This window comes from Sitodiplosis mosellana, unplaced genomic scaffold (genome assembly GCF_009176505.1).
Source record: "Sitodiplosis mosellana isolate CC-2019 unplaced genomic scaffold, AAFC_SMos_1.0 Smas_scaffold_61, whole genome shotgun sequence".
Classification (NCBI taxonomy): Eukaryota; Metazoa; Arthropoda; class Insecta; order Diptera; family Cecidomyiidae; genus Sitodiplosis; species Sitodiplosis mosellana.
Window position 1 is genome coordinate 445,328 of NW_022595303.1, and position 18,043 is coordinate 463,370.

At 34.9% G+C, this 18,043-nt stretch overlaps 7 protein-coding genes across 12 annotated transcripts in view; 4 read left to right on the forward strand and 3 right to left on the reverse strand.

The window, feature by feature from the left end:
- Positions 1-1,670: 1,670 nt before the first annotated feature.
- Positions 1,671-4,041, forward strand: LOC129570624 (hydroxysteroid dehydrogenase-like protein 2). Its single transcript, XM_055450316.1, has 5 exons — positions 1,671-1,777; positions 1,924-2,087; positions 2,164-2,255; positions 2,362-2,483; positions 2,667-4,041. Exons 1-5 carry the CDS (start codon positions 1,764-1,766, stop codon positions 3,511-3,513), a joined length of 1,239 nt encoding a protein of 412 aa, XP_055306291.1. The 5' UTR covers positions 1,671-1,763; the 3' UTR covers positions 3,514-4,041.
- A 95-nt stretch (positions 4,042-4,136) lies between these two features.
- Positions 4,137-6,576, forward strand: LOC129570625 (hydroxysteroid dehydrogenase-like protein 2). The gene is made up of 5 exons (XM_055450317.1): positions 4,137-4,458; positions 4,524-4,687; positions 4,764-4,855; positions 4,964-5,085; positions 5,277-6,576. The coding sequence occupies exons 1-5, from the start codon at positions 4,445-4,447 to the stop codon at positions 6,118-6,120; spliced, it is 1,236 nt and encodes a 411-aa protein (XP_055306292.1). The 5' UTR covers positions 4,137-4,444; the 3' UTR covers positions 6,121-6,576.
- Positions 6,577-6,890: 314 nt separating this feature from the next.
- Positions 6,891-8,801, forward strand: LOC129570627 (hydroxysteroid dehydrogenase-like protein 2). 3 transcript variants are annotated; one of them, XM_055450322.1, is made up of 6 exons: positions 6,891-7,188; positions 7,255-7,303; positions 7,369-7,532; positions 7,611-7,702; positions 7,820-7,941; positions 8,141-8,801. In XM_055450322.1, exons 2-6 carry the CDS (start codon positions 7,290-7,292, stop codon positions 8,607-8,609), a joined length of 861 nt encoding a protein of 286 aa, XP_055306297.1. In that variant the 5' UTR covers positions 6,891-7,188; positions 7,255-7,289; the 3' UTR covers positions 8,610-8,801. The 3 variants fall into 3 exon arrangements, with proteins under 3 accessions (XP_055306297.1, XP_055306296.1, XP_055306295.1); XM_055450321.1 differs by having other exon boundaries at positions 6,891-7,154; XM_055450320.1 differs by having other exon boundaries at positions 6,892-7,180.
- A 422-nt stretch (positions 8,802-9,223) lies between these two features.
- Positions 9,224-13,353, reverse strand: LOC129570523 (uncharacterized). Of its 2 annotated transcripts, XM_055450172.1 has the most exons (6): positions 13,255-13,339; positions 12,840-13,190; positions 12,722-12,766; positions 12,592-12,639; positions 12,444-12,506; positions 9,224-12,092 (listed from the first exon to the last, which is right to left on the reverse strand). In XM_055450172.1, the coding sequence occupies exons 2-6, from the start codon at positions 12,895-12,897 to the stop codon at positions 11,881-11,883; spliced, it is 426 nt and encodes a 141-aa protein (XP_055306147.1). In that variant the 5' UTR covers positions 12,898-13,190; positions 13,255-13,339; the 3' UTR covers positions 9,224-11,880. The 2 variants fall into 2 exon arrangements, with proteins under 2 accessions (XP_055306147.1, XP_055306146.1); XM_055450171.1 differs by having other exon boundaries at positions 12,840-13,353.
- Positions 13,354-13,721: 368 nt separating this feature from the next.
- On the forward strand, positions 13,722-14,616 carry LOC129570524 (cyclin-dependent kinases regulatory subunit 1). The gene is made up of 2 exons (XM_055450173.1): positions 13,722-13,966; positions 14,132-14,616. Exons 1-2 carry the CDS (start codon positions 13,908-13,910, stop codon positions 14,352-14,354), a joined length of 282 nt encoding a protein of 93 aa, XP_055306148.1. The 5' UTR covers positions 13,722-13,907; the 3' UTR covers positions 14,355-14,616.
- Positions 14,552-16,640, reverse strand: LOC129570522 (BTB/POZ domain-containing protein 6-B-like). 3 transcript variants are annotated; one of them, XM_055450170.1, is made up of 2 exons: positions 16,583-16,640; positions 14,552-16,284 (listed from the first exon to the last, which is right to left on the reverse strand). In XM_055450170.1, exon 2 carries the CDS (start codon positions 16,189-16,191, stop codon positions 14,848-14,850), a length of 1,344 nt encoding a protein of 447 aa, XP_055306145.1. In that variant the 5' UTR covers positions 16,192-16,284; positions 16,583-16,640; the 3' UTR covers positions 14,552-14,847. The 3 variants fall into 3 exon arrangements, with proteins under 3 accessions (XP_055306145.1, XP_055306142.1, XP_055306144.1); XM_055450167.1 differs by having other exon boundaries at positions 16,388-16,626; XM_055450169.1 differs by having other exon boundaries at positions 16,399-16,619.
- Positions 16,641-17,762: 1,122 nt separating this feature from the next.
- LOC129570521 (BTB/POZ domain-containing protein 3-like) overlaps positions 17,763-18,043 on the reverse strand; it is a 7,410-nt gene continuing 7,129 nt past the window's right edge. Inside the window, exon 2 of the mRNA XM_055450166.1 lies at positions 17,763-17,947. Coding sequence (XP_055306141.1) covers positions 17,763-17,947 — 185 coding nt within the window. The remainder of the gene's footprint in view (positions 17,948-18,043) is intronic.

Consider the following 18,043-nt stretch of genomic DNA (forward strand, 5'->3'; position numbering starts at 1 on the left):
TTCATGGCGAGGCACGTTGAAAGTAACGAATTAAAAGAATTGGTATTGGCAAATGAAAAGGGCGAGGGTAGAAACATTTTGTACCGTTCATTGCAATATTGGCATGATCCACAAACAGCACAGTCTTTGTTGTACTGGGTAAACAATCAATTTGGGGTTGATGTGCTCAAAAAATTGTTACTTAAAGGAAAAGTTAGAAATGGTAAAATCAACACAGCGTTACACGGAGCAAGTCGATCTTACCTGCGCCTAAGAAAAGAAAAGATTGAGTTGATATTAGACTTCGTAAAAGACAATGTAAAAGACGATAAGTTTTTGAAAGATTTCATACTCTCAAAGCACATTGATCCTGACGAAGGTGTCTTTTACTACTCAACAGAGCCTGAAAATGATGAAGGCGTATTGTATTTTTTGAATTGGGTAATAGAACACTCAAGTGTTGACGGGCCAACGGAGTCAAGATTGAACAATTTTTTGCGTAGCCCAGAAAATGTTAAATCCATACTCGATAAATTGAGAAATCAAGATGATTCAACTCAAATTACTGCTGAATCTATAATAAATTTGATGACTGAATAAAAACTGAGATCAATGGACTGCCACAATATCCGTTGACCACTATTTCTTTCGGTATTTTCAATTAAGGCAATATACACAATGTGATAGTTTACCAGCGATGAATCATCATCGAATGTATTTAATTGACTCTCTGTTTGTTATATTATATTTTATAATCGCTTTAGCTTCATTTCCATGTTAAAAATATCTAAATGTCGGAGAATCAATGAACCTGACAAGCTTCTAATCAGAAATGCCGTAATTGAATGATTGTGGTTAATGATTAAAAATGAATCATCTTTAAAATATTTATTCAAACTGTTGAACTTCAAGCCAAAACTAAGCAATTATTATTTACATAATTCTGTTCATTTTCAAAATACATAAATATTTTATTTCGATAAAAATGAAAGTTTTGTTAAGCCAAGAAACATTTACTTAGTTGTTTAATTAGATTATTAAATACTGTTAAGTACAAACGAGTTTTACGGGTGTAAAATGGTAAAAATGATTTGTATAAATTCCAACTGAATCGAATGAGCTAGTTGATAAATAAAGATGTAGTCATTTATGAAGAATTGTTACTTATAATCGAAAAGTTCAATGAAAATTACAAGATTTGGAACAACCGGCGAGAAATTGCTGCACAGAGGTCACATAACAAGTAAGTTCTTTTGTTCCTCAAAATATTTTAATTTTCTTCTAAGTTTTAATTTTCATAATAATTTATTTGAAGTCCAGTATTAAAGGTGTTGAAGCAAGGTTCATTTAGAACAATCGAATTCTATTTCATTTCTAGTTTGGTTTCAAAGCTTTAACACGAATGAAGAATAATTTAAACTTGGCGCCGTTTTCCAAAAAAGTTACCAAAGTATGGTAATGTGTTGTATGACAACCAGAGCGCAAACATCAACAGACAAACATAGAAGATTGCTTGCTGTCTCTGTGTAGCTTACCGTTGGTAAGTGATCATTAAGCATGTATGCGAACATTCACTTGTCAAATCAGAAAACAAGTTTAAAAGCAAAACATAAATAAAGCTGTTTCAGTGTGTTACTTTCTTTCACCGTCTTGGCTTCTCTCATTCTTCTTTTGGTGCGCTCTTCGTGCGGTGTCTAAAAGACACATTGAGTATTAAAAAGACCAAACAAAATTTATTTTCTCTTAGCACTGAATTTCACATTTTTGAAGCAATAAGGTTAAAAATGATCAATACTGGGTCTGTGTCAAGTTGAAACTTATATTGAATTAATTATTTTTTGAATGAAACAGTGAATAACTAAGCAAAGATCGAAATATTTTAAGAATTGATTCTAATAAAAAATTGAGCTAACCAAAGAGTGATATTTTTCCTGTAATCAACAGAAAATTGGGTGGTCGCACACTTTTCGTAACTGGTGCATCACGGGGAATTGGGAAAGCCATCGCTTTGAAAGCAGCTCGTGATGGTGCAAATATTATAATCGCTGCCAAAACGGCAGAGCCACATCCAAAATTACCTGGAACCATTTACACAGCAGCTCAAGAGAGTAAGTCATTCGACAGGAATGAAATAGGTCAAGTGAAAGTTGGTCTTGATATTAATGTTTGCTTTGGTTTTTATAGTCGAAGAAGCCGGCGGAAAGGCATTGCCACTCATTTTGGACGTGCGAAATGAACAACAAGTTAAATCAGTGGTGAAAACAGCTGTTGAAAAGGTATTTATTTAGATATTTGAGACTTTTGTGACGATCAGACGTCTGAAAGTGACACATTAACTTAACTTTTGAATAAACAACAATTTTGTGTGTTTTCTTTGATTAGTTCGGTGGCATCGATATTCTAGTGAACAATGCCAGTGCAATTTCATTGACACCAACACTCCAGACGGAGATGAAACGATATGACCTGATGAACAACATCAACACTCGCGGCACTTTTCTTGTGTGAGTAAAGAGTTCAATGTGAATATTTGAACGGATAATGTTAATGTTTTGATTAAGAAACAACTGGTCAATGACCGGTGTTCATATCAAAATCAAACATTTTCTATGTTCGTTCAAACCAATTGACTTCATCGAATTTAACTTAAACCAAATGTCTTCATTAATCAACTTTATCCATTCCAGATCCAAAGAGTGCATTCCCCATTTGCTGAAGAGTGACCATGCTCACATTCTGAATTTATCACCTCCGTTAAACCTCAATCCGATGTGGTTCAGCAAATCACTGGCATACACCATAGCCAAATATGGAATGTCGATGTGTGTGCTTGGAATATCTCAAGAGTACAAGGGTCGAATCGGAGTGAATGCATTGTGGCCCAAAACGGCCATTGCAACTGCCGCCGTTGAGATGTTGCTGGGTGAAAACAGTAGTTTATACTCTCGCAAGCCAGAAATCTGTGCCGATGCTGCCTATGCTATTCTGAGCCGCGATCCAAAAACCACAACCGGTAACTTCTACATCGATGAAGACGTCGTTAAACAGGCAGGCGTTCCAGACTTGACGCAATATGCTTGTCATCCAGAAAACGCCGATCATTTAATACCCGATGGATTTTTGGATATTCCATTCGATAAGACTATTGTTTGGAGCGAACATGAGAAACCAAAGTTTCAAACCACTAGCTGTAGATCCGGAGAGATAGCGAGACTGTTTAGAGAAATCGAAAGCCACTTGAACGAGGGAATAGTTCAAAGAGTAAACGCCATTTATCAGTTTAATGTAGAAGGTGATGAGCCCGGCACTTGGTTTCTCAATTTGAAATACGGAAAAGGGAGCTGCGGCAGAGGTGATGGAGGCATCAGACCAGAAGCCACACTGATTATGGACTCAAAAGATGTGCTCGATCTTTTTGCTGGACAACTCAAGGCAACCTCAGCGTACATGTCTGGTAAATTGAAGATCAACGGCGATTTGCAGAAGGCCATTGATTTGGAGAAATTCATGCGTAGCTTCAACAAGAGGTTGTAATTCATTGCATTACTAGTGGCCATACGAGCCATGGCTTATTAGGACATTTGGTTAAGTTAAAAAGAATAAATTTTAGATCGAAAATGAATTCTATTGTGAATTCAACTATGTGCTTTGCTATATAATGAACATATGAAATAGGGACAATTAGACACAAATGTAAAAACCAGCAGTATGACTTAGGTTTAAGTTTTCATGCTTTACAACGTTTTATGGGGTTTCAATAGGGGTTTGCCCACCATAATCGTCCTCTATGAATCAAAAGTAATTTAAATAAATAAATAAAATAAAAAAATGAAATCAACCGCGAAATAAGTATTGAAATTGCCTTTGCAAATGAATTTCCAACATCACAGAGCACAAAATATTTTTTTCTCAACATTTATTTGCAATATTAAGTCTAAATGTTAGTTTGTAAACTATAATTTGAAGTTTTCTTGTCTAAAGTCTCGCATTAATTGGATTTTTTCTCGCAATTATTAGTTTATGCATTTTTACTATTTTTTAAATAAAATTATAATAAAATTCCATAAATTCTATCATTCCAATGGTGTTGATCAATTCGAAGTACTAAAAATTAAACCAAAACCCTATATTGCACGCACAGATGGCTCTGTTCATTCAATGACAGACGGGAGCTGTCAAAAGTCAGTGCTACAGTGTGAGTTATTTCTGTTTTCACTCTTCTCTTTGGCTGTCAAATAAACGATCAACAATAAAGTCTGTACATTACATTAGTGTGTCGGACCGCATATATGTGTGCTTACGTATTTCTATGTTTATCAGGTGAAATTTGCTTGGTGTTTTGAACTTTGGTCAAGGAGTGAGCAAATTGTTGCAAAATAAATAAATTTCAGTGTCACGCTATATTTCATATTTTCAATTAACTTGGTTCGTTTTGAAGAGACGGTGCATTGCTACACAGCTGAAAATGATAAATACTGGGTTTGTTTTGATCTCAATTTTATTCGATGTTTTGTTTGACTGTCATTGAAACCATTTGCCAACAGAAAATTAGCTGGCCGAACGCTATTGATAACTGGAGCATCACGGGGAATTGGTAAAGCGATCGCTTTGAAGGCAGCTCGTGATGGTGCAAATATCGTAGTTGCAGCCAAAACGGCAGAGCCACATCCAAAATTACCTGGAACCATTTACACAGCAGCTCAAGAGAGTAAGTCATTTGAATTGAATTAAATAGGCCAAGTGAAAGTTGTGCTTGATATTAATGTTTGCTTTGGTTTTTATAGTCGAAGAAGCCGGCGGAAAGGCATTGCCACTCATTTTGGACGTGAGAGATGAACAGCAAGTCAAATCAGTGGTGAAAACTGCTGTTGAAAAGGTATTTATTTGGATATTTGAGAATTTGGTGACAATCAGACGTCTGAAAGTGACACATTAACCTAACTTTTTGAATGGACCAACAATTTTGTGTGTTTTCTTTGAACAGTTTGGTGGCATCGATATTCTAGTAAACAATGCCAGTGCAATTTCATTGACACCAACACTTCAGACGGAAATGAAACGATATGACCTGATGAACAACATCAACACTCGCGGCACTTTTCTTGTGTGAGTAAAGAGATCAATGGGAATATTTGAACGGATAATGTCAATGTGTTGATCAAGAAACAACTAGTAAATGACCAGTGGTCATATCAAAAACAAACATTTTCTGTGTTGGTTCAAACTTATTGACTTCATCGACTTTATCTTAAGCCAAATGTCTCCATCGATCAATAAATCAACTTTATCCATTCCAGATCCAAAGAGTGCATTCCCTACTTGCTGAAGAGTGACCATGCTCACATTTTAAACTTGTCACCGCCACTCAACTTGAACCCAGTTTGGTTCGGCAATCACGTTGCTTACACCATAGCCAAGTACGGAATGTCGATGTGTGTGCTAGGAATGTCTCACGAGTACAAAGGTGAGATCGGAGTGAATGCACTGTGGCCCAAAACGGCCATTGCTACTGCTGCCGTTGAGATGTTGCTGGGTGAAGATAGCAGTAAATATTCACGCAAGCCAGAAATCTGTGCCGATGCTGCCTATGCTATTCTGAGCCGCGATCCAGTAACAACAACCGGTAACTTCTATATTGATGAAGAGGTGCTTAAAGAGGCCGGTGTCAATGACCTCAAACAGTACGCTTGTTATCCAGAAAATGCCGACAATTTAGTGCCCGATGCATTTTTGGACATCCCAACTAGCATTAACAACGTCTTCAGCAAATCAAGCCAAAAAGCCGAAGGTGCCACCGTTCCCTCTGGTCAAATTGAGGGATTGTTCAAGAAAATTGAAGCCAATTTGAACGAGGAATTAGTACAAAAAGTCAACGCCACATATCACTTTAATGTAAAAGGTGATGAGGCCGGCATATGGTTTCTCAACTTGAAGGATGGCAGTGGCAGCTGTGGAAAAGGCGATGGCGGTGTCACACCAGAAGCGACATTAACCATGAAATCCAACGATTTCTTTGACATGTTCTCCGGCAAACTCAAAGCTACATCAGCATTCATGTCCGGTAAACTAAAAATTGCCGGCGATTTGCAAAAGGCAATGAAACTCGAGAAACTCATGGGCAGCCTAAAATCAAAATTATAAATTGATTTCTTTAGAAAAGTGGAGAATTTTGGTTTTGTAATTTTTTTTCATAGATTTTTTTAATCATTTTTATCAACATTTTTAATAGTGTTCAATGAAAACCGTCACATTCGATCATACCAAGAGTGAGGATGGGAGAAAATATGAAAAAATGCAACTACTGCCTGGCTCAATCAATTCTATTGAACATTGTTTAATGAACAATTTGTATTTTTATAACACGAAGAAATATTGAAGCTTCACTGAATATTGCATCATTCACTATTTCCATCACGATAATGAAGTGCAAATGATTAGAGGAACAACAAATTATTTGGAAGAGGAAAATAAATGTGAACATTTGATAGAAAATGATTGAAAATTTGGAATAAAAAACACAAATTTAGCTAATCACATATGAATAAGGGCTCATTAATTGTTATTGAATGGTTTTGAATAAATTTCTTCGAAAATATACACAATTTGGTTTAAATATTACAAATTGTGATTCACAAATGACTTGAAGTGATCCAGTTTAATGGGCAAATTTTTATCAACAATTTTTGAAGGGTGGTGTTTCTTTGTTCGCGTGTCTTTTGTTCATTGGGCTAATTTTCATCGTAACTATGTTCTGGTAGCGCCAAACGGGTCTACCAGAATGTTCATCCTCCGTATGAAGAATTAAGTCTAAATGTTAACATGTAAACTATTTGAAGTTTTCTTGTTATCAGTACGCTTGCTATCTCTCATTGGTCTGAAAAAAATTTCACAAATAATTGAAAGTTTATTCAAAGAGTCAACAAAATTAACTTGTTTACCAATTCAAAATATTAAAAATTGAACTAAATTCCCATGTTCCACGCACAGATAGCTCTGTTCATTCATTCAATAGACGGGAGCTGTCAAAAGTCATTGCTACAGTGTGAGTTATTTCTGTTTTCACTCTTCTCTTTGGCTGTCAACTAAACAAGAACGATCAACAATAAAGTCGGTGTATTTGGATTAGTGTGTTTGCACCGCATATATGTGTGCTTACGTATTTTTATTTTTATTAGGTAAAATTTGCTAGTTTTTAACTTTGGTAAAGTAGTAAGCGAATAAACTTTAGTGTCATGCAAGATTTCATATTTTCAATTGATTTGGTTTATTTTGAAGGGATGGTGAATTAGCGCATTACTACACAGCTGACAATGAAAAATACTGGGTTTGTGTTGATGTTGATTTTATCCGATGTTTTGTTTGACTGTCATTAAAACCATTTGCCAACAGAAAATTAGCTGGCCGAACGCTATTGATAACTGGAGCATCACGGGGAATTGGCAAAGCGATCGCTTTGAAGGCAGCTCGTGATGGTGCAAATATTATAATCGCTGCCAAAACGGCAGAGCCACATCCAAAATTACCTGGAACTATTTACACAGCTGCTCAAGAGAGTAAGTCATTCCACTTGAAAGATATAGACCAAGTGAAAGTTGCGCTTGATATTAATGTTTGTCTTGGTTTTTTTATAGTCGAAGAAGCCGGCGGAAAGGCATTGCCACTCATTTTGGACGTGCGAGATGAACAACAAGTCAAATCAGTGGTGAAAACAGCTGTTGAGAAGGTATTCATTTGGATATTTGAGACTTAAGTGACGATTAGACGTCTGATACCAATGAAAATGACACAATAACCAAACTTTTTGATTGATTCCACAATTTTGTGTGTTTTCTTTGAACAGTTTGGTGGCATCGATATTCTAGTGAACAATGCCAGTGCAATTTCATTGACACCAACACTTCAGACGGAGATGAAACGATATGACCTGATGAACAACATCAACACTCGCGGCACTTTTCTTGTGTGAGTAAAGAGATCAATGGGAATATTTGAACGGATTATGTCAATGTTTTGATTAAGAAACAATTGGTTTATGACCGAATGACCGGTGTTCATATCAAAAACAAACATTTTCTGTGTTGGTTCAAACCAATTGACATCATCGACTTTATCTTAAACCAAATGTCTCCATCAATCGATGAATCAACTTTATCTTTTCCAGATCAAAAGAATGCATACCACATTTGCTGAAAAGTGACCATGCTCACATTCTAAACTTGTCACCACCACTCAACTTGAACCCGGTTTGGTTCGGTAATCACGCCGCTTACACCATAGCCAAGTACGGAATGTCGATGTGTGTGCTAGGAATGTCTCACGAGTACAAAGGTGAAATCGGTGTGAATGCACTATGGCCCAAAACGGCCATTGCTACTGCCGCCGTTGAGATGTTGCTGGGTGAAGATAGCAGTAAATATTCACGCAAGCCAGAAATCTGTGCCGATGCTGCCTATGCCATTCTAACTCGCGATCCAAAAACCACAACCGGTAACTTCTACATCGATGAAGAGGTGCTTAAAGACGCTGGTGTCAATGACCTCAAACAGTACGCTTGTTATCCAGAAAATGCCGACAATTTAGCGCCCGACTTTTTTTTGGACATCCCAACCAATCTGAAATCAAGGTTATAAACCGTTTTCTTTAGAATAATAAGAAAAAAGCCACCGTTGGACAATTTGTATTAAATGTTATATGGAAAAGGGAAATTAATGTGAGCATTCAATAGAAAATGAAATAAAAAAATAACACAATTTTAGCTAATCACATATGGATAAGGGATCATCAATTATTATAAATGGTTTTGAAAGAAATTTGTTTAAAAATATTCACAATTTTTCTAATTAGATTAAATGTGACAAATTGAAATTCACAATTGAATCAATCCAGGTTTATGGGATAATTTTTATCAACCAGATTTGTTAAACGTTGCTGCATTTTTGATCACGTCAAAAGGCATTTTGATTCAATAATTGGAGAGAAAATCGCAATTTTGCGGCAAGTCGAATCATAGTTTTTTTTCAGATGATGTCAAAATATTTTCACCTTGCAAAGCGTACCTTATAAGAATACTAAAGATTTTGATTACTTACCACTTTAGTCTTTTCATCATAGATGAACCAATCGAGATAATTTGCTTAAAATATTTTTGGTGACTAAATTCCAATGAATTTTCATTTTGCAGTGCAGTGTACAGCACCGTCTACTGCAGTTTACTCAAAAAAATTGTTCAAAAAACATCCAAACCTTTTGCTTTACTTGCAAAATCAAAGAAATATATTTAAATAATTTTTTTCTTTATATTTGGTTACATAAATACAAAAAAAACCAAATCGATTTAGAATGGGGGAACAGCGATTGCTGTGTAATAATATGGAACTAAAGAATGAAACCACATCGAGAGACAACATCGAAAATAATGAAATTTTTAAAAAATCGATACATTTCGCCTTCTTTTTCTTTTTTCTATAATCAAAATCGACTTCGGGGTAATAAATATTCTACGAGGAAACCACATGATTATTTATATTTTCTACGACAAGGTTTTTTTTTGGTTTAATTTATATGGATCGCAATTGAACCATGAAAAAATACAATCGGATCAACTACAGACTAATTTAAAGACACGGTTCAAATTGATTACCATTTTTTTCACTTTTTTTTTATTTATCCATCGTGGTTCTAGGAGGTTTCCTAATGGCACTACAAGGCATTTCGGGCTAATTTTTATCGATCGGCAGAAAAAGAAACCAGGTTTGTTTTTAGATCTAAATCTTAGAGATTATTTTCTGGTTGAACAGAACGAGACAATGTTTTTTTTAATGAGTGCTTGACATTTTGTAGGTAGTGAATTTTTCATCATTTTTATTCCATCGAATAAGATTCTATTCAATGAAAAAAGGTTCGTTGAAGTGTTTCTCACATGAATGGCTTTTAAATATTCACTTTAATTGGACGATTTTTGAAAAATACCCAATTTCCCTGAAATTGAATTATTCCTTTTTGTTAAACATAGTTGAAAACATTAGGTTTTTTTTAAATTTCTGACGGAATTTTTTCCTTCAACTTTTTTTTCGTAGAATTAAACAGAAGATAATTCAAATTCATTGTATAATTATACTAGGATTAATTGTTCTCAATTAAAAAAATACACTTTCAGATGGGAGCATTTTTGAAATCCATTCAAAATGTCCAATTAATAAATGAATTTTTTTTGTTGACGAATTAGTTTGGAAACGAAAATTCTGGATATATAATCAATTTAGTTATTTTTAAATTAAAATTTGGAAATTAATTTTTAAAAAAATCAATTTTGTTCAAAACTTTAACAACAAAATCTTCGAAAATAAAAAAAACTCAAGGCAAATTTTCAATTTTCTTAATTATCATCTACAAAAAAAGAAAAAAAATCCATTCAATCTCTCTGCCATGGCATTCATCGAATACAAACGTCAAGCTTGTCAGAAGAAAAAAAACCCAAATCGTCTCGTTCTGTGTGATTCGTTGCAAAAGGGATTTATCAACTATACAATTCAACTAGTAATATAGTGTGTATTTGCCTCATTTGTCAGATGTGTGTGTGTGTGTGATAAGAATGAACTTGAAGCTCTGTACGTTTTCGACTAGTTTTGGACCAAATTGTTCCTTGAGTTTGATAGAGGTGTTACAATTTACTGAAATATTAAAATTTTACATTCAACCGTCATCATCGGTTGAATTCATACAGTATGGGTTAATTTTACAGTTTATACTGTATATCAGTATTATCATATGTTTTAAGTAGTTGAATGTGGTCGGATGAGAGTAGATGTTAGTAGCAAATAAATGCCACTTGATTGATATCGGTTCCGTTTTTTTTCGGTGTTCAGAAAATGAATGTGTAAACAAATTTTTTCTGATACTAAACAAAACTATTGATTCAGAATAACATCAAAAACGGAAATGATTGTTCTTTTTTTCAAATCTGATATAAACTGGGTAATGGCGACAGATTATAAAGAGCACATTTCGGCGGGAAACTGATAAAGAGCACATTTCTGTAGGAAATTGATTGAATCTCAGACCATTCAGATTTTTGGGTAGTTTGGGATGTGTTTTGAGCAATATTACGGACAGTTTACTCCTTTTTGTTGGAAAATATTCAATCGAACTAATCCAAATTGGAGTTTCCAACAAAGCTTGTCTTACTGCCCTTTTTAGTGTAGATTTCCTTATGGGTTAAGATTTTTGTTTTCCTCTGAAATTTCACAATTTTCGCAAGTTTCACATATCGAAGTTCACATTTGTTTCCAATTTTACAATTCTTCACATTCAATCATTTTCACCGACAATTTTTTTAAAAAGTCCAACACTTGGCTTTTGTGCACTTTGAATATGAAACGTTGCCCTCATCTCCGTTCGAAATGTGTTCCCTCTAAGCTGTCCCATTTGCACTTCATCTGTGTATTACACTTCACCTATCTGTTGATGTAAATGATGTATGAATATTAAAGCCGCCGTAATTTGTGTTTAAGTATCAAATGTTATAAAAACTATGTACGCTGAACAATTAACTGACCAACATAATGACTAGAACGGAAAGAGAGAAAATTGTGTGCAGCGTTATGAAACGGTGAAATAGTTTTTGTTGAATAAAATAGGCTTATCGACTAGAATGAATTCGACTAGATTTGAAAATGTGTCAAACTTCAATTAAAGCAAATTGTTTCGAGTATATATATATATTGAGAATCGACTATGTGTATGGGTTTTTGGCCGTCTCCACCACATCCCTTTATTTCGTCGCATTGGTTGACATTTGGCTGTGAGCTGAGAGTGTTGTGCTGTTTAAATGTGTTTTTGTTTGGTCGGCGTTCGCATGGTAACCAATGTTTGAAATTTGGTGTCGTCGCCGGTAGCCAAACGTTAGGTGTAGGTCCGTGGACGGCATGCAGTTATTGTAAATATTGTTGCGTAGACAATTTCAGTGAACTGTAGCATTAGTTCCAAGGCACATAGAATTATCTCCAATTGGATTGAAACTTCTTGGAAATAAATGAGATACCAAATGCCAGCCATGCACGGGAATGTCAGTATTACCGACACTATCACTTGCCAACCATGTTTACTGAGTGAGCCTACGGAGAGAGAGAGAGAGAAAAGAAAAATATGAGCATTTTTGAGTGGGTTTGGAGGTTTATAGTGCGATTGAATGTGTTTGAGACTCTCTGTGTCACCATGAGAGTAAGTAATCGAGCTGAAATCAGAGCCAATGGAGATGGACGCTGCATTGAGTCTATCTTCTTATTCAAAGGTATTCAATCAGTGTGCCTAGGAAGAATCTTCTTACTTAAATCAGAAACGAATCAATTTCTTCAAAAACGGATCAGTCTCTTTACTCAAAGTGACCCATTACAGGGATTGCAGTCTCCGTACTCGGAGCAAGTCCATCTCTTTAGCTAAAATCCACAAACCAAATAGAAACTTACTTTTCCTCCCCAAATATATTCGTATTGTCTCCAGCAACGTCGTTCCAAATAGATATCCAACGTCTGAAAGAGCAAAAAACGAATTCTATTTTTGAATTTGATAAAAAAAATTCAATTGATTAGCAACATGACCGTTGCTTTAACTTACCCCATATCAGTGTTGTCGGTATCAGTGAGTAGCGTTTGCCCAATTTCACTGTTTGAACCAAATTGCACCATTAATCACGATTCAAAGCCTGGATTCAATGTAATTTAGTCTGTAATTAGCTTGAACTTACCCAATTTGTAAATGAAAACTCCCAGTTCAACAAAGGCCAATAACCCTAAAATAGCATTGAATGACAGGCATTAATGACATGCACCAAAATCGTAACTACATTCTCCCATATTATTTACCAAAGTAAAATGAGTTGAGATACATTAAAATCTCGTATGCTAAACTGGCATCAACCATTTTTCCCAGATATTGAACTAAATGCGATCCACTTTGAAAATGTTTTTTTTTTCTTCACACTATCAAACCCACCGCACTAGATCCGTAACAACTTTTGACACATTTTCACTTGGGCCTGTTGAACAAACAGACAAAAAAATTAACCTCTCTGCCAACGATTCGGCCTATAAAAATCGATTTTTATCCAATTCTCAATTGTTTTCTTAAGTTTTCGATGGATTCTCGAGATTTTCACACGAAAAATGTGAAAATTTTCACAACATTGGTCAATTGGAACACGACACTGACAGAAGCTAAACGATGAGAAAAAAAAGATGTGTTGTGATGTTTGTGAAAAAAAAAACACTTTTCACATACACGCTAGTTTTTTTTTCTGCTTCATTCACATTGACGTGAATACGCGGTCGTCCATTCAGTCTATTTTTAGATGATTTGTTTATGGATATCAAACACACTAACACATACTCACACATTCATAGTTACCATTGGAAAGTGAATTCAGTTCATTGAGTCCTGTGTGCGGTTCATTCGTGCGGCTATATTTAGTACGCAGCTCGGTTGGGAGGTTCTAAAGAGAATTGCCGTTGATTTTCGTTCAGAAAACTAAGGAAAAACAATTTTGGTCCATTTTTGACAAAAAAGATGAAAATTCCATTAAAATCACAAATTTCAACTATCAAAATCTGAAAAATTAAACAAAATCCAAGAAAAAAGAACATTACAAATCGAACGTTTCATTCATTCAAACCGTCGTCTTTCAATCGCGTACTAAAAAGTTTATTTTGACATTTGGGCTATTCATCGCACGAGCCGCACTGACAGCTGCTGTGGTGTGTTCTCTCAAACAAATCCAGTGTTTATATTGGAAATACATTAGATGTTATCACTTGTTTGCGAGCGGCAAAAGTTTTCTTTGACAAAAATTCCGTGGATAAAACAAATAAATCGACGATTTTTTCCTGATTGATTGAAAAAATTGTGCCATTTTTGGTTAATTACTGTGAAAAAAAATGTCGGCCGATCAAATTCAATACTCGGAAAAGTACTACGACAATCAGTACGAGTACAGGTATGTTGTCATAATGCCACAACGACATGGAAGTGATAACCAAATTGATTTGTTTTTCACACTTTGTGCAATTTTCGAATGGAAATCGTGTTTTTGGTGTACTATTTCCAATGAATTAAAAGTGTTTCTAATGACGAATAATTTTTTTCTTTATTTTTGTTTCAGGCATGTGATCCTTCCGAATGATTTAGCGCGTCAGGTGCCGAAATCGCATTTGATGACCGAGACCGAATGGCGAAATTTGGGTGTTCAACAAAGTCCCGGCTGGGTTCACTACATGCTTCACGCTCCAGAGCCACATGTTCTTTTGTTTCGACGACCATTGCAAAAACAACCAGAAAATACCAACGCCTCATCCGCATCGACATCATCCATGCAAGTCGTTTAACTAATTGGTCAAATTCGAGTGTCAACCTTTGATTGAGGACGATTTTTTTTTCGATGAATAAAGTGAACTAATGCTCCGTGATAAACATTTTGACCGAAATAGAACGACATTCGTTTCCACACAGCTAGAGTCAGAACAAAACCATTTTTTTTTTACTTGATTAAGAAAGTTACTCAAATTAATTGTAATCAATACAATTGTCACTTTGAAAAATATGATTTTTTTTTTATTGAATTGAAATATATTTATAGAAAATATAAAATGGATTTTGCTTATGATGTTAATTGGATTTTGTTTGAATCACAATGCCAAATGTATTCTTATTTGTAAGACTAAACACTGGACGCACACATCCAGCGGACGTTTTCAGTGAGAGATTAAATGGTGATTAATATTATCAATATTATTCTGCATAGTAGCTGGTAAGTTCACATTAAATGCTGAATTATGATTACCTTGCAGCATACACATATATACGTTCACTATAAAAGTGTTATTCTTTAGGTTTCATGAAGATAATTTTCTTCACCAGTCCAGGATTTTTATTTGAAGAATAATCCCCGTAATCATAACCGAAATCAATTTCGATGCCTTGATCCATTTGCACCTTGGTCTTAAGGGTCATCAAAGTGTAACATTTGTCAATTTGAAGATTAAAGCAAATTTGATATTTGACGCCTGGTCGAATGATAATTGGCGTTGGAAGATGGACATTGGTTTCGCTCAGAGGTAGAAAAATCACTTGATCGGAATAAAGATTTTTACCAGTCGATCCATCAATCACATTCATTATAGCTGGTATGAATGGTATATTCTTTTCAACATGAACTGGAAATAATTCATTGCAGTGAATTGTCTTTAGGACTAACTCACAATTGGATGTGAATGACGTGGTATTTTGGATTGTGGTACCCGATCCCAGATCGTACCGTTGGTGGTTCAAACCAGTTGGATCAGTCCGATCACAAATCAGGTCATTGGTGTTATTTTTGTAAATTTGGCTCGTTTTTCGTTCATTACGATTGAATTTCGGTGGTCGATATTCCTTAGATGAAATCATACCGATAATGTCTGTGAATTCTTCAATCGAAAATAGACCTCCGTAAGAACGATACCGAGGATAAAAACTTTCAGCTGTCATATCACCAAACCGAATCTCGTAGAATAGGTCGCCCAACTGATTGCGAATATTCTGCATGTTTGTTCCATCCAGTCCTTTCTTAATGCAGGCGGCTTTTGCCCATGCCATACAACCGTCAAACACCACTGATTCGTCACAGTTGAATGTGTCCAGCTGCAAGATTCTTGCCAATAAATTCGATCTACAAGACAGAAAACTTTTGGACTGGAAGATTTCCTTTGGGTTTTCGCCAATTTTCTGTTCACAAAACTTCATTAAATGAGTTTGTTCGAAGAAGATCGCCACCTCATAGCCAAAGCACATGTTGTCCAATGTCAGAGTTTGCTCAGTGAAGTTGGAACTGGCCTTGCAGCACTCGTCGACCAAATATTGTTTGCCGAGATTCATGACATGGACTGCATTTACGTTGGTCAATTTCACCGTTCCAAGGTAAAAGAATTGCAAAAATTCCTTAAAAGCCTCAGGAGTTGACTTGTCGATTGGGATGTCACCTTCTTGTTTGCGTGGACCATAAAACATCACATCGAATAACTTGCTATTGGCCGACAAAATGTTTTTGTGTGCCGGAATTTTCACGTTACCATCTTTACCAAAGACAAAGAATACATCAGCTGTTCGGGTGTCCAAATACAGTTTCTCGCAGCCACGCCACGGCAACACATTGCTGTAAATAATCGGAGCAGGCTCTTGTGCCATTGCAGAATTTGATTTGAAGTGGAAATGTTGTTGATGACAGATTGGTTAATGGATTTTTGTTCACGGTTCACGTTGTTGAATTATTGTGATGAACTAAACGGATGGTAGAAAAAGAGCAAAAATTAAGTCGGAGATAACATTATCAAAAGAAATTTCAGAGAAAAAAAAATCGTATGAATGTGCCACACAAAAGCACCTCTTATTTACGTTCTATTCAAATTGAGTGTAATTTCACAATGATGAATCTCGAAATTCAAACCAATTATTTTATTTTCGATTTGAAGTTTGGTGAGAAAATAAAAACAAATACGAATTCACATTTGTTCAATATGACTTTGAATATAAGTGAACAAATATAAATTGCCAAAGTAAACTTGTTATGACCACAGACCGTTTGTTATTTCGTGTTTTCTACGCAGTTCAATTCTGTGATATAAATAGATTGGAAGTTCCAATTTGGAATAAATATGCTTGACAGCCAATTTGCACGAACTGTCAAATGTCACTTTCAAATTGAAATAAATACTGTTAATAAAACCTTACGTTTTCGAATCAGTGTCTGTTTTTTTGAATAAATTTTTCTTTTTTAAAAAGAATTTTCCTACTTTTGAACATTGTTTTTCAATTATTTAATGGTATTTTTGGTGGCAAAATTGTATGTTTCTTCAATTTTCATTCCAATTTTGAACGTTGAGTATATTAATGAAGTAAATATGACCAGGGAGCTATTTCATTGCTGAGCTAAAATAGAAAAACGTTTCATTTGTCTAAAATCTATTTTTATCATTTTACTTAAATATCATTAATCTAGGGGGTAAGAACACAAGCGCTTGAGACGAATCCGTACGAATATTTGTGAATTCGTGTGATTGTGTATACGAGACATTCGCAGCGCAGTGAGTGTACAACAACAATAATAAAGCCACGAACGCATGAATATATGCGAATCTATGTGAATCTCACAACTTGTTCCTAGCCCCTAGTCATTAATTTATGTTTATTTTTATGACGGCCATTGTCAAAACAACCTGAAAATATCAACACTTCATCCATATCGACAGTATACATGCAAGTGGCTTAACAAATTGACGGAATTCGACAGTCAACCTTTGATTTAAGTTGATTTTCTTCGATAAACAAAGAGGACTAATGCTCCATGATAAACATTTTGACCAAATTAGAACGACATTCGTTTCCACACAGCTAGTAGAGTCAGAACAAAACCATAATTTTTTTTACTTGATTAAGAAAATTACTCAAGTAAATTGTAATCAATACAATTGTCACTTTGAAAAATATGAATTTTTTTTATTGAATTGGAATATTTATATGAAAAATAAAAATTGATTGCTATTTATTGTAATTTTCCATAAATTACAATGTCAAATGTATTCTTATTTCCATAAGCAAATTTAAATTAGTGATTCATTCTCAGTTTTTCAAATACTTCAGACTGGAGTCTCCAGTACACTGCACTCTTCAGTTCAAACAACATAGAAAATTGAATTATAATTATGGCTATCATTCTGATTATCATGGCTGCACTCTGCAAATATTTGTAAATAAAAGTTTCACGCATCAAGCTTCATAAAGTGAATTTCTTCCACCAATTCAGCATTTTTATTTGAAGAATAATTGGTGTCAGTGTGGAATTGAATTTCGACGCCTTCATCCATCCGTACCTTAGGCTTAAGAGTTTTCAAACTATACCACCTACCAATTTCAATATAAAATCGAATTTCATATTTGAAACCAGCTTGAATAGCGATTGGAGTTGGAAAATCAATACGGGTTTGCGACATAGGTTTTAAAGTCACTTGATCAGAATAAAGATTTACTCCAGTCGACCCAT

Excerpts from the sequence above, each read along its gene's own strand:
- LOC129570624 (XM_055450316.1), top strand. Across the intron at positions 2,088-2,163 it reads TTACACAGCAGCTCAAGAGA|TCGAAGAAGCCGGCGGAAAG; the intron begins GTAAGTCATTCG and ends TGGTTTTTATAG. Across the intron at positions 2,256-2,361 it reads TGAAAACAGCTGTTGAAAAG|TTCGGTGGCATCGATATTCT; the intron begins GTATTTATTTAG and ends TTCTTTGATTAG.
- LOC129570625 (XM_055450317.1), top strand. Across the intron at positions 4,688-4,763 it reads TTACACAGCAGCTCAAGAGA|TCGAAGAAGCCGGCGGAAAG; the intron begins GTAAGTCATTTG and ends TGGTTTTTATAG. Across the intron at positions 4,856-4,963 it reads TGAAAACTGCTGTTGAAAAG|TTTGGTGGCATCGATATTCT; the intron begins GTATTTATTTGG and ends TTCTTTGAACAG.
- LOC129570627 (XM_055450322.1), top strand. Across the intron at positions 7,533-7,610 it reads TTACACAGCTGCTCAAGAGA|TCGAAGAAGCCGGCGGAAAG; the intron begins GTAAGTCATTCC and ends GTTTTTTTATAG. Across the intron at positions 7,703-7,819 it reads TGAAAACAGCTGTTGAGAAG|TTTGGTGGCATCGATATTCT; the intron begins GTATTCATTTGG and ends TTCTTTGAACAG.
- LOC129570523 (XM_055450171.1), bottom strand. The coding sequence starts at position 12,897 with ATGGTTGATGCCAGTTTAGCATACGAGATTTTAATGTATCTCAACTCA. Across the intron at positions 12,767-12,839 it reads TCTCAACTCATTTTACTTTG|GGTTATTGGCCTTTGTTGAA; the intron begins GTAAATAATATG and ends ATGCTATTTTAG. Across the intron at positions 12,093-12,443 it reads AATATATTTGGGGAGGAAAA|GCTCACTCAGTAAACATGGT; the intron begins GTAAGTTTCTAT and ends CTCTCTCCGTAG.
- LOC129570524 (XM_055450173.1), top strand. The coding sequence starts at position 13,908 with ATGTCGGCCGATCAAATTCAATACTCGGAAAAGTACTACGACAATCAG. Across the intron at positions 13,967-14,131 it reads GACAATCAGTACGAGTACAG|GCATGTGATCCTTCCGAATG; the intron begins GTATGTTGTCAT and ends TTTTTGTTTCAG.
- LOC129570522 (XM_055450170.1), bottom strand. The coding sequence starts at position 16,191 with ATGGCACAAGAGCCTGCTCCGATTATTTACAGCAATGTGTTGCCGTGG.